Here is a 13,961-nt window from a genome sequence, read left to right as displayed (position 1 = left end):
TGGAATATATAATCAGCCTTAAAAATCTTTTCCCTTCCTATCCTTTCTCCAAGATGGTATCTAGATGTATGGGGAGTGGGGGGGGGAGGGGGGGTGGAGACTCTCCCTGCCTCACCAGGCCCTGTGGAAAGCCTCTATCTCATATTTACCTCACCTGTGATCTCTCAGTTCTGACCCCACACACCTACACATCCCTTAGTATTCTCAGAGCCTCCAAATCACCCAACCAGGGCAAGTAGGAACCAAACATGCTGAAGGAACAAGGAACTTATTTCCTCAGACTACACCTCCAGGATAGCAGCTTCCTTCCTCCTATAGTGATACCATCTCTACGCCTTTCCCTGAAATTATTATGGACAGAATGTTGGGAGAAAGAAAACAGTTTACTGATAAGGGAATGAATATATGTCACAGAACATCCCCCAAATATTATACCCATTTTATAATGTAGAGAGGGAAAGGGCAAGGTGCAAAAGGTGTATACACTACCAGAAATTATATAATATGTATGTTAAAAAATGTGGAATTATATACATCAAATTATAAAGTAACTTTTGTTTTTAAATTGTACAAACAAATGTCATTACACGTGGTTGTTGTTCAACAACCACGACTCACGACTTTAAAAATAACTCAGAAAATAAATAATTCCACTTTTTGCGAGATGAAGTTATCCCTCATCTTTCTCTCGAGCTCTGTTCAGGCCTTCCGAGACCGCTGCCCAAGAACGGTGAGCCAACTGGGAGGTGGGACTCAGGGGCAGAAGCAGAGAGCACACTTCTTCAGCTCTCACTGGCAGCACCTACAAGAATGGGCGATCCATTTTCATTGTTGTCATCATTTTAAAGCAAAAATAGTAGCAAGTTGTAGTTGCTCTCAATGTTGATAAGCCCAGGAAATAAAATACCATATTTTTGCTTTCTTTTGTAGGTCACCAGGTCACTCTAAAAATCAAGCATACAAAACTAGTGTTAAAAAATTCCAACATCAGCAAAATAACAAGGTAAAGTAATACTTTTACATGTTGGTTTTACTGAATTTTTAAGAAAATTTAAACTATGTCTAGGTCTGACTCTTGTTTTAAAGAGAGATAAGAAAGAGCACTTTGCCTTTATTTGCTGGGCTTTTTAATTGAGTACGTAAGGGCAGGGGGTATTGTAAGGGGATTTGTTGGTGCAAGGAAGATAGAGACAGAGGGCTGGCATTATCTGAAATGTGTAGACAAAGTAATAAAATAACAGAAAAACAAGCCAAGTATTTTATTCACTTTTTCTTATAAAAATATACAGGCCATTTATCAAATGCATTGCAACAGGTTGAAATTTTCATAATAACTCATATTCTTGGAACTGAATCATTTTATGCATATTCTTGTGTCTTCTTTTGATTTCAAACAATGAGCAAAAGCAAAAATTTATGTAGAGAAATATATAGAAGACACATGATTTGTGAACAATGGGTAACTTCAAAAATTCCTATAATTTCATCCTCAGATAAATATTCCTTCCAGTGTCCTAGGTATCCCTTTCAAAGTATTCATCCAACTTATTTGACTAAAATAATTCTGTTTTACAAAGGGAAATAACTTATCTCTAACCAGGTTAAATATAGAGATTAAAAAAAATACCTTCCGAGAAAATACCTTGGACAACTTTTATCCTAAAATTGCCTAGTTTCAAAAATTGTACCTAGTCTTTGATGTTTTGTAAAAGGGAGTGATAATCAGCCAGTTCCCACTCTACCCGAGATCTATAGTGTTGGATGGAAACACACACATCAAAGCTTGTACTTGAAACAAGTTATTACCATCAATATACAATCAAGGATGCTGAGGCAACCACACCAAATACTAATCATAATTCCGTGTAGCCAGGTGCACACGGGACTAATGTGTGCCGTATTTATTTCCTGAAACAAAGGAAATTGGAAAGACAGAAGAAGTTCAGTCGTGAGCCATAAAATAACAATGAAACACCATGTCTGCTATTAATAAAATGTCCAGGATGAAGCAAACGCTAAGTAAATCCTAGAGTGCCAGGTAGATTTAAGGACCACATTTCAAATGAAGCAGCAGCATGGAATAATCATGTTTGCTGAGGTTGGAAGGGAAGGTGGTGACTTTAATTCACAAACTGCCCCCTCTGCTTTAAGAGATGCTTCAGCCTGAGAATCTAAATGGGTTTAAGAAGAGATGGAATACATTCCTACTAGGTTATAAAGTTAGGAATATTTTGGAGGGCATCCCCAAACCTTTCAAAGAAGATATCCTAAATGGCAAGCATACTCTTTCAAACACCAGCGGAGGCAATATTAGAATGAAATATTGATTTGACCTCAGATGGCATTTCGTAAGCTCTTGAAACTATTTCTCTTCCAGATAATCAGGAAAAGAGATTCTGAATTACTGGCTGACGGATATGAAGAATTTAACTATCAAGATTGGGAAGGAAATTAAAAACTAAAACTATGCAGATTATAATTTAATCTGTCTCAAGAGAAATGGATTGCTTTCTCAAGGAAAATTGTGTCCACTCTGTGAAAATTCTGAAAACATAGGCAGGCATATTTACCGGTCATCCGAATCCAGGCATATAGTCAACATTGAGAAACAACACACACCATATTTCAAATAGGGAAGAATTGTGAACTTGATGACTGATACTTTCCGCATAAAAAAGATGCTATTATCAAAGCGCAAAACACAATCACTGACCGATGGTCGTGACAGCAAACCAGGTTTGCTTCCAGCTGCCCTCAAAACACTACTCACAGATCATTTACAAGTGCAACTTACCTATTGTTTTGGGGAGGCTGAACAATATATCAGGAAGCAAAGCTCTTCATGTGTTACAATGCACGTGAAATACATGTATGCAAGGAGATGCAGGTCTCTCTGAAACACAGATGTATCCAGTACGTAAACAGTGGTGAGGGTATATATGCTCTGCACTTTAATGTCTGTAACGCATGCACACAAACACACACACACACCTTCAGTTCTTCGGCACACTAGTTTTACAAGAAATTAGTGCTTGCACAGTAGATTGTTTTGTTGCCAATAATTTCTGAATTGTTCCTTTATTTTTTTTTTAATTTTTTTTTAATGTTTATTTATTTTTGAGACAGAGAGACAGAGCATGAATGGGGGAGGGTCAGAGAGAGGGAGACACAGAATCCGAAACAGGCTCCAGGCTCTGAGCTGTCAGCACAGAGCCCGACGCGGGGCTTGAACTCACGGACTGCGAGATCATGACCTGAGCCGAAGTCGGCTGCTTAACCGACTGAGCCACCTAGGCGCCCCTGAATTGTTCCTTTAATAGAAAAAGGAACTGGCATTCAGACATATATACTATGGGAAATCTAACTTTTCTTGTTACCACATAAAGCTATTTTTTTAACTTTATTTTTGAGAGAGACAGAGACAGCATGAGTGGAGGAGGGGCAGAGAGAGAGAGGGAGAGAGAGAATCCCTAGCAGGTTCCATGCTGTCAGCACAGAGCCCAGTGTGGGGCCTGAACCCACAAAACTGTGAGATCATGACCTGGGCCAAAACCAAGAGTCAGACGCTCAACCCACTGAGCCACCCAGGCACCCCCTGCATAAAGCTATTTTAAAGGAAGACACTATGTTGGGGGGAAAAATTACATTGTACTTTGTGACATAACCAATTCCTATTTTCCACCACAGAGAACTGTCTTCCTAAAATTTAATAATTCTATTGAATACTTCTTGACATTAACTTTGCTGTGTGCACAGGTAGATTGGCATCAAAGTAATCCAGTTTAGTCAGTTTTTAAACATGCTACTTAATGAAAAATGATTTCTCTGTATCTATTTCAAATGTTCCACTACTAATATGTTTGCTGCAAAACCTTAATTTCAATAAAATGTAAGCACTATATTCATAGATTTTTAATAAAATGGATCTGTGTTTTAGTAGCTGTTCCCTGGATTTGCTTTATGGATCATGACACATGATTTTAATGCTATCAAAAGATGAGAAAATATTCAACATTGGCAGCACCATTTTAGCAGTAAAACTTCAAGAATAAAAACAAGTATTTCCTAATGAAGACATATTCTTTTGGGAAGTGGTATCCCCTCCTGGTTACAAACCCTTGCAAATTCACTCCTGTTGGCCTCATAAATGCATGGCTCTCAACCCTATTCCCACCCCCAATCGTCCCCTAAAGTGAGGACCTGTGATTTGGGAGAAGGAATTCAAACTGTGACATGGTGATCAAGTGCCACAAAGAACGGTGGTAGGAGACGTACCTACTCACTTATCTCTGGAACCCAAGGGAAAACACGATTGTTAGAAGCATGATAGGCCAACCAAAAGCACTTGAAAACGATTCCATCAAGAGAAAAAATTAAATTCTAACACTATCACCTCCTCATAATGTGCCCTCCACCCTCTACATTTCAGTTGTGCTCTAACAAGAGTAAGGAATGTAGTTTTTGATGGGGAAAGAGAAGTAGGCGAACACTTCATTCTGTTAAAAGGGTCCTGCTTTGAAGCCAGTGTCTCTCACTCATTGGATCACCCACTTTTCAGATTGGTCTTTTCCAACCAGCCAGAGAAGAGCTGTTGACCTGCACTCTCAGAAACCCCACCTGGATCATTAGGTTCCAAATGAGAGGCAGGAAGTAGCCTATGGAGGCTACATTCAAAGTCTCAGCAAGAAGGCCTCTTCTTTGGATCCCTAGATTTTACTTCCTTTGTCATGTCACAGACAGATTGGTAAGGACCTGGGGAAAGGTAGCCAAGATTTGGGTTTTCTCTAGTTGATGAGGGAGCGTGGGGCAAGCTGAGGGCAAAATACAGTCTAACAGCACCCCACCCCCAGGTGGAATATGGGTGATATTCCTCGGACACTCCTGGCTGCCCAAGAACCAAGGAAACGGATTTAAGTGCTTGCCATGGTAATGTGGGAAACTAAGGCAAATGTAAAATCAAATTCCCTTACTGCCTACAGCCCATTGACCTCCCTCTAGGAGCTCAGCTGCCTTGATGATGACATTTTGCTGGGGGCAAAAGGGAATCTCGGCCTAACGTTATCCCAACCTCAAGGATCCTGTAAGTCTACTTCCTTTATCCCAACTGCCCAAAGATATATGCTAGCAATCATACTCCAAGCCCCCTGATATACATCTTAGGGGTCTCATGACTGAGGTTTTATTAAAAGGTAATAAATGGTGTTTCCCTAGCAACAGCTAGCCCCCTCAAGGTCCTGGAAACCTTGCTTCCAAAATTCCTTAGAGATTGTTCTATCCCTGACCCCCTCCCAACCTGAGGGTATATAAGGAGTTACCTGTTATGACCCCATGCAGCTCTTCATGCCCATGGATCTTGCCCCCACGCTCTAGTAAATCACCTTTTCTTGCACCAAAGAGGTCTTCAAGAATTCTTTCTCGGCCGTTGGCTCTAGACCCCATGAACCCCCATTACCCCAAAACTTCATCATAGTCAATGTGAGTAGTTGTAGACCGCATATGGTTAGTCCTGTTTGTTCCCTGGATGGGAAACCCATAAAAGTTTAGGACCAAAACTCAAGGATATTCCAGTCAGTCACCTGAGTTCCACTGCCTCTTCCCACAGCCATCTAGCACAGGGGTTCCAGCTCAGGACCCCAGACTTCTCCAATTGATTCCATCTGAGACGTGGGGCAACAAATGTAATGCTTATAATTGTTTTTAACACGCTGTAACTGTATTAAAAGCACAAGATGCAAGAGGAAGTTCTACATAGACGGCATTTATTATTTCTATTTCCAGTACATCAGTATTTTAGGAAATAATCAGATATACATTTTTAAGGAAATGAGGAAAAATTAAGTAACAGTTGCAATTAGATGGATTTTCAAAAGTGAGAAGAAAATGGACAATAAGCCAATCTGAGGTTTGAAGGTGAGATTCTGCATAGATACAAATTAGGATTAAAGATTCTCATTTTAATGTACATTTTTTTCCTGATTATCTTTTGTAAGATTTCTGGGAAGTCTGACAACCAAACTTACTTCATCTATTAAGTTGGTGATGGGGAAGGAAGAATACACTGATGTGAACTGAACGTAACTATATTCAATGATCTGGTACTGACGTGGGTAGACTCTACCTCTCAGAGTCTGTCCAACTCTATCCCTCCATGAGGCTTATGCACAGAATGTCTACTCACTGCTCATCTTCTCCAGTGTGGCGATGCCATTTCTATATGCTAAGAATTTATACACCAGGTCTACTGTGACCCGAGTTTTAATAACCAGAGGTTCTGCTTCTATATTACATATAATTCACTCTAAAACTCAGCAAAGATCAGGAGTGCTTTGTCACCCAAAATGTATCAGTGTTGTTCAACTTGGGGAAGTAGAGTTTTCAGGGGCAGACCCATTTCTTTCTCTTCCATCACTGTTCCTCTTCTCTTTCCTTATTGTTACAACTGTTCCCCTCGACTTGTCCTTATTCTCATTTTTAGTATCTTCTGCCCTCTCCTCCCTTGTTAGTTTGTCTTCTGGGAGAAGTAAACTCTCAATACTTGTTATTTCTGGTAATGAAACATAGAATATGTCACACCTTCTGGAGATGTGGAATGACAAAGGAACAACCCTTTGTAAATCTACAGGGGGCTACTCAAAACAATTTTTTTTTATTCTTTTTGTTCCACATGATTGGAGCAAAAATATTTATATCTCGTTCATGGTCTAGAATTAAATTACTTGATCCCTCTGGATTTCTTTTACCTCCTCTGTAAAAGGAGGCAGACCAACCACTAACATTGTATTAACTGATGATTCATTCAATAAATATTTATTCTACTTATCCAAGTACTTTTACAGTCCTTCACAAAAAGAAACCAAAGAGCTACGTATCTGGATCCCCTGAGAACCATAGTAATAACCTGTGAATTAAAATATTTTTTTAAAAACCCAATTAATAGAGCTCTACAATTAATCCTCATTATTATTCCTGCCTGTTTCTTCTATTCTCTAGCTAAGCTCCCACAAATACCACCTGCCTATTTTCCATGTAAGATTATATTTTCTTTGTTGTTTGCAAAACAAAAGGTTCACTGTGTTACAGGAAAGAATGACCTATTAAAAAGACATTATAGGAAGCAGAATGTAAGTTACAATAGAATGTCTCTTGTGTAGGCTTATACTCCTACGTGCATTATTTTATTTTTTCCTCACATAATCCTTTGAGAAGGTGCCATCTACTCAACTTTACAACAAAGAAAATTCACTGTTCTCTTGACATGTGTGTATTAAAGAAACTTCCTTTCTCTCAGTGCATACCCATAGCTCATAATACATATCTCAAATGTGTTAGTGGAATTAGGAATTACATTATAATCAAATTGAATTTTTCCTTCTCATTCTTAGTATTTTATGTATGTCTACTTTTGTAAAGTATACACTAAGGAAGGAACATGTACTGAGTAAGAAAACCCATTAAGAGAAGATTAGTTCTTGGGGCGCCTGGGTGGCCCAGCCAGCTGAGTGTCCGTCTTTGACTCAGGTCATGATCTCACGGTCCGTGAGGCTGTGTCAAGCTCTGTGCTGTGTCAGCTCAGAGCCTGCAGCCTGTTTCAGGTTCTGTGTCTCCCTCTCTCTCTGCCCCTCCCCCGCTCATGCTCTGTCTCTCTCTCAAAAATAAACATTCAAAAAAATTTTTTAAAAAAGAGATTAGTTCTTAATATACAGTACACTGGTTGAAATTTCAAATTTTAAATCTCAATTCAAATGACATTAAATAGAAATTGACTTTTGATTCCTATAGTTTTCACACAACGTTTATGGGTTTGACTGTGAACACTGTAAAACAGCTATATCCACATCTTTTAGAACACCATTTCTGCTACTTCTTTTAAAGGCTGACAGGCTCCCAAATTTTTCCAGCAAAGGGGAATGTGTGTGTGTGTGTGTGTGTGTGTGTGTGTGTGTGTGTGTGTCTATTATATGTAGGTTACTGTAAATCTATCTGAATTAGGGCAATTCTCCTGGTAGCCAAAATTAACTCAGGAGACAACTTTAAATAGATAAGTTCTAGGACAGCTGTGTGACATAATTAGCAACAAAATGGCTTAAAACTGTAATTTTATTAGCTATTAAAATAAAAAATGAAAGACTTGCAACAATGCTTTGCTGTGATAAGTGTCTTACAAATTTTTCAAACATTAAGTTCTCTCATTACAGTAATTTTAACCTGTTTGATGGGTTTTCCATCTAGTGCTTAAATGTATCTAGGAGATACATAAAACTCCTTCTGAAAACAGTACTAAAGGGATAAGTCATTAAAAGTCAATTTGGTTATTAAATTTTCTTCAAGGACTTTATTTGCTACTAGTTAAGCTCATCATTCACTATCCTATACAAATAAAAACACCAATTAAAGGCAAGTGATGAGAAGAGAAAGAACAGGTCGTTTATTTTCAGTAACCAGACCTTCTGCACCAATCACAGGGACCAAATGACCCAAGGGTGGGTGAATCTCCACAGTAATACAGCCTTCAGAAGATAATCCTATTCACATTCCCAATAGCACAGATAGGACAATTTAATTTCTTTAACAGGAGACAATCATTTGCACAGTATCATAATAAATAAATATTTCTGTACTAAGACACATCTTATGAGAGAAACAATTCAGAAAAAAGTGTGTGGCTCTCACAAGCATTAATCTAATCAGCTGGGAAAGATCTTCCTGACTGAGGTACTCTTTCTAGAAAAAACAATCACTGGAAATCATTTCAAAGGCTAGGGTCTTTAAAAATCAGGGGGAAAAGTACAGAGAATAATTTTATTTTTCTAATTTTATTCTAAAATACAAACACGACTCACTATCATTATATCAGCATAACTCCATGATGTATTTTTGTCTCCAAATTCCTAATATAACGTCATAAATATTAAATTTGAAACTGCTGACATTTGATCAAAACTAACACACAAAGAAAAAAATTAAATCGTCAGTTACATGAAATAAGCAATTACCAAGTACTGGGCTTTTAAATTACAAAGCTTACAAAACAGTTCTATAATTACCAAAATCTCAAGGCCAAAAAAGACACTAGACATTTTCAAAAACAAAGATATTTTGAAACAGAACACTAGCTTAAATCATACGAAACAACTTGGACAAGATTCTGATACAAAAATTGCAACTGAGATGAAGTTGAAAGAATAATTTGAATTCAGTCCAGTTAAGCCACATTGCCACCGAAAACCTATTTCCTTTTCTAAATGAAACAAGTTATCTCAAAACTTTTAAGCACTGAAATGGCCTGAATTTCCTTTATTTGTCCACGGACTGTAAGAAAATATTCTTATATAGCAACAAAACATGATAGAAAAGAAAAATAAATCTGTGAGTACCTTCTTTATCGCAGAGTACATCAAATACATTCAGGCTCTTTTCTAGAATTCTAGAAGTTCAGGTGAATTGCTTTACTCAAACTAAGCCACACCACAAAGGAGGAGGAAAAAAAATTTTCCACTTTCAATGGAAATATCCATCAATTTCTGAAAAAGTGAATTAAAAAAGTACACAGCATTCCAGATCAAAGCATCAGTGCCTTGATTAAGTGACTTAATTTTCACAAGAAAATTTAACCTAAGGTTTCATTATTCCAGTTATATGGTTCTGTGCCATCCTTGCAAAGTCAGTATTTTGAGTTTTTAAAACATTTCCTTTCCTAGAGAACAATTACAATGGACTTCAGGCAGTCTGTTGGCAAAGAATGAGAAATGTCAGAATCTGTCCAAGTGTTAACCAGTATTAGAGGGAGGAGAGGTTTAACAGTTACAGCTGGATACACAAAAACAATTTTTAGGTCCCAAGTTCACTACCATAATTTACCTTAAATTAACAAAAAGCCATGATTAATAAAATCTGTTCACTTTGTATCAGCAGTTCTAACATGGTCACAGAAAGGTCAAATCTCGGGGGGCACACACCCTACTTAGTGCCCCAGCCTGGCTCCCAGCTGTCAGGTCAGGTGCACCATCTACTTTAACAGGTTCTGCAGCATGGCCGTCGCATACGTGGGCCTCGCCTGTTTGCTCTCAATTGCATTCTGGAGGTACTGGATACCTCCACAGCGTTCCCAAATTTCTTCAAACTGTCTTGGCAAAATCTCAGCACCACGCTTTCGAGTCAGGCCTGTCTCTTCAAGATTCAGCTCACACATCTCCATGTCATCCTTCCCTGCGCAGGTGAGACATCAGAGAATTAAGCATGTATCTCTTTAGAGGCACTTATTATAGACTTTATACCTGAAAGAGTTACCAATTCTCACAGAATCGAGAACTTTTAAAACTTTGTTTTCTTCCTCTAAGACAGAAATCTCCTTAATAAGTTCACCAGAAACAAGTTAAATTTGTCTTCCACCAAGGACCCTTTCAGAAAGTACTAACACTGCAGTTGATCAAACACGTTATCAACCTTAATAAAAATGCTACATTTCTTTAAACAATTATAAATCAACTGATATAATTAAATACCAATGATAAGGCTCTAAGGACACAGACAAGTTTCTATGTGTTCTACGAGGACATAATTAATCCAAACAATTTCACATCATAAATTAATCCTCAAGTAACTGGAAGTCTAATTTAACTGCAAAACTCCATCCCTCAGTCCTGAAATTTAATGGATTATTAATATTGTATATTAGGCTGTTTCCTTCAGAGGGTTTATAATCCTTTTTCCACGTGACTCACACACACCAGCCACAAGCAGGATGGGCGGCTTGTCAGGATGGAGTTCCATCTGCCGGGCAATCCACGGGCCATCAAAGTGCGCGTACCACCAGCCTTTTTTCTTATTCTGCGGATCTTTGTACTGGTCGGCAGGGCGGATGAATGGGATGCGGAAGAAGCGCTGCTGTCGGTTCATTTCGATCTCCTGCTGCCTGGCAGGAAGCTGAGTCGCTGGGTTCTGCTGAGCTATTACAAAGAACAAGCAAGGGAAGTTACACCAGCAGCCCAGGGGATAACGCAAACAGCCTTTACTCCTAAAATGCACCACACATTTTGTAAGAGAAGAAGAGGGGTTCCTAAAAGTAAATCTAAAACACATGTAAATATCAATTACTTAGAAGTGAATAAAACGTAGAGTGTGATCTCTTAGAATTTTCTTTCCCTAAAGATGTTGCTTAACATTGCAAGTACACATACACACACACCACTCCCCCTCACCCCCACCGTAACACCAACAGCAAACAAGCCCAAGCAGATTCCCACAAATGTCTGTATCAGTAACCTAAAATAAGAAAAGCAAACCAGTATTATTTGCTAGGATTTACAATTTTCCTCCAAAGAGTTCAAAGCTGAAGGCCACAGAATAACTTTCATGAGACTACCCATGATAAAACAAATGAATGGTAATTTCACAAACGTGAAGAATTATAGATACCTGTCAATCTAATTACTATTTCCTCAGAAGTGGAAGTGGAAGACAAAAGTTTGCTCTTTTGCCAACTGATTTTGGGATTTAAACTGTGGCCAGAACAGATCTTTTACTACTACAGTGCACTACTAGGCAACTTCATGACAACAACAACAAAACTGAAACAGTAAGCATGAACTTTCCTGAAATCCTCTTTCTCTTGGGATAAAATCCACTGAAATAAGTGGGAAGTATACAATATTTGGTTCTTTTTGTCATAAAAAAAAAAAAAAAAAAGAGAGAAAGAGAAAGAAAAACCCTTGCTTTTCTGCTAGTACTGGACCCAGCACTCATATCAATTTTTTCCCCTTGCTCAATTTTCATTACAAAACAGTTAGGTTTTTATTTTATCTACAAATACAAACACTTCCCTGGGCAATAATTTTGCAGTTTCAGCAGCATAATTTCAGAAAGTCTGTTTAATATGCTTTTTACTCACAACTTTAAAAGCAGACCAACCATTTACTGCAGCTCAATTAAGAACCTCACTGAAACGCTTAAGTATGTCAATGAAAAATTACAGAATATATGTAAGTCAAGAAGGCCACATGGCTTTTGTAAGAATTTCCAAATACTGAAAGGATGCAAACACTCTTATTCTACTTTTAACACCAACAGCAAAGGCTTTATAGCAACTGAATTTATTTCTGTGCAAACCAGAGAAAGCAAAAAGCAGTTAGCAAAGCTGCACATGCCTAGGAAAGAATGACACCAAAGCCCAGTTTTGTTAGTGACTTTAAAGAGACACACCGCCTGCAGCATGTTCATAGACATGAGTTCATTTACTCTTTGTTCATCCAAACCACTTACAGTTTAGTGTTTCCATTTTAACTTAAAAATTTCCTACTTTGCAGAAAATATACTAACCCCAAATTAGGAAATTTTAAAAGCATAAGAAAAAAAAACTTTCCCTCCATCCTAAGCAGTAACAGAATACCGAACTGACAGGGAACTTACTAGGATACTGATGGCCACTTGTTAAATTAACCTTTTTTCTTTTAAAATAACAGCCTCCTGTACCTTAATATATTGGGTAAAATTTAGAAATCCAAGGGAAAGTCTTTGATAGTTTCTTTTTTTTTAAACTAATGTTGAGAACTGAACATTGCATTAAGGAAGCCTTAATTTCCACAAATATTCATCTGGATAAGTACAAAGATACGGATGTTAAAAGTCTGAAACTAGGGGCACCTGGGTGGCTCAGTTGGTTAAGCACCCAACTCTTGATTTCAGCTCAGGTCATGACCCTGCAATTCGTGGAACTGAGCCCCAAGCTGGGTTCTACATCACAGAGCTTGCTTGGGTCTCTCTCTCTGCCCCTCCCACACTCTCTCTTTGTCAAAATAAACATTTGTTAAAGTTTGAAACTAATAAACGACTTTTTTTTCACATCCAATTGTGTCACCTTTAAAGTATGAAATGTTTTAAATGTGGCCCTATAAATTACAAGAAGCACTTAAAAAAAATCAGGTCCAACAAGTTGGCAAACAAATATGGCATTATATCCAAATCATTATTGCTCAACTGACTGCAAAAAAAATTTACTGTATGCTAAGATGACTCAAAGCTTTTAAATTATCAAAAACATGCATCACAGGACACTATACAAGTCACGGAATAATCTCCTTCTTCTCTTAGGGGGCGTCCTATTAAACCTGTATAGATTATCACACAAATTCAGATGTCTTTGGAATGAAATGTTGATACCCTAACAGTGTTCGAAACCAGCACCTAAAGTTAGTCTTAATTCTAAAATATCAGCTGCTTATTGAGTTTTGCTACAATAAGAACTGTGCATATTCACAGCTTAAAGTGCTATTTTTTTTTAAAGGAAACAATTTCATAAAACAACAGATTAATTTTGTTCTGCATATGTATTTTGGAGTGATCCAAATGAAAGCATAATCTCAAATTAAATATCTTAGTATGGCCAAACCAACATTAATGTAGTACAACTCCACTTAAAATTGTAGCAAAACAAAGTTTAATAGAAGTTAGTACTTTATAAAGTATTTTTAACCCATCTTCCAGTTAGCTCATAAGTTACAACCCAATGACTTACGTGAATTGTTCAAAAATGGTGCAAAATCTGTGAATAAATATTTTACATTGAAGAAAACATAAAAGTGGCAAAACTGTTAAATGAGCATTCTTCTCATTTATAAAGCCTTCGCATCAATCAAGGAGGTGACTAATAAATAAATATCCTATCCACAGCCAAATATTCTCATAATTACCTACAAGTATATGCTCCTTTCTGATTTTTTTTTTTAAAAAAGCTATTTTGATAATATTTTAGGAAATTCTGCTTTATGGACATATAAAGAGGATCTAAATTCAAAAATATATATATTTCATTTGTAATTTTGGGATACAGTAATATTCAAATAAAAATCCAACATGATGACTCAATAACAGATATTATAGTACCTTCAAAGCATTACTAGAATTTTTGTAGAAATAAAAAACTTCTAAATTCATCAAAAAAATATATGCCTTAGAGAGAAAGCACT

At 37.4% G+C, this 13,961-nt stretch overlaps 2 protein-coding genes across 7 annotated transcripts in view; one reads left to right on the top strand and one right to left on the bottom strand.

The window, feature by feature from the left end:
- Positions 1-3,098, top strand: part of IMPG1 (interphotoreceptor matrix proteoglycan 1) — a 137,966-nt gene extending 134,868 nt beyond the window's left edge. For both annotated transcript variants that reach the window (XM_060615995.3, XM_060615996.3), the window contains exons 16-17: positions 931-1,003; positions 2,378-3,098. In XM_060615995.3, coding sequence (XP_060471978.2) covers positions 931-1,003; positions 2,378-2,455 — 151 coding nt within the window. In that variant the 3' untranslated portion in view covers positions 2,456-3,098. The remainder of the gene's footprint in view (positions 1-930; positions 1,004-2,377) is intronic.
- Positions 3,099-5,742: 2,644 nt separating this feature from the next.
- The window catches only part of MYO6 (myosin VI), a 145,924-nt gene continuing 137,705 nt past the window's right edge, over positions 5,743-13,961 (bottom strand). For 2 of the 5 annotated variants that reach the window (XM_060615993.3, XM_060615989.3), the window contains 3 exons: positions 13,511-13,537; positions 10,728-10,946; positions 5,743-10,206 (listed from right to left, as the gene is read on the bottom strand). In XM_060615993.3, the coding sequence (XP_060471976.2) occupies positions 10,007-10,206; positions 10,728-10,946; positions 13,511-13,537 (446 nt within the window). In that variant the 3' untranslated portion in view covers positions 5,743-10,006. Of the gene's footprint in view, positions 10,207-10,721; positions 10,947-13,510; positions 13,538-13,961 lie in introns of all 5 variants that reach the window. The other 3 variants (XM_060615988.3, XM_060615990.3, XM_060615991.3) reach the window with 3 other exon arrangements.

Source organism: Panthera onca, chromosome B2, assembly GCF_046562875.1.
Source record: "Panthera onca isolate mPanOnc1 chromosome B2, mPanOnc1 haplotype 2, whole genome shotgun sequence".
In the NCBI taxonomy this organism is placed as follows: domain Eukaryota; kingdom Metazoa; phylum Chordata; class Mammalia; order Carnivora; family Felidae; genus Panthera; species Panthera onca.
The sequence above is the reverse complement of the archived record's forward strand: the minus strand, read 5'-3'. Positions and strand labels throughout refer to the sequence as shown.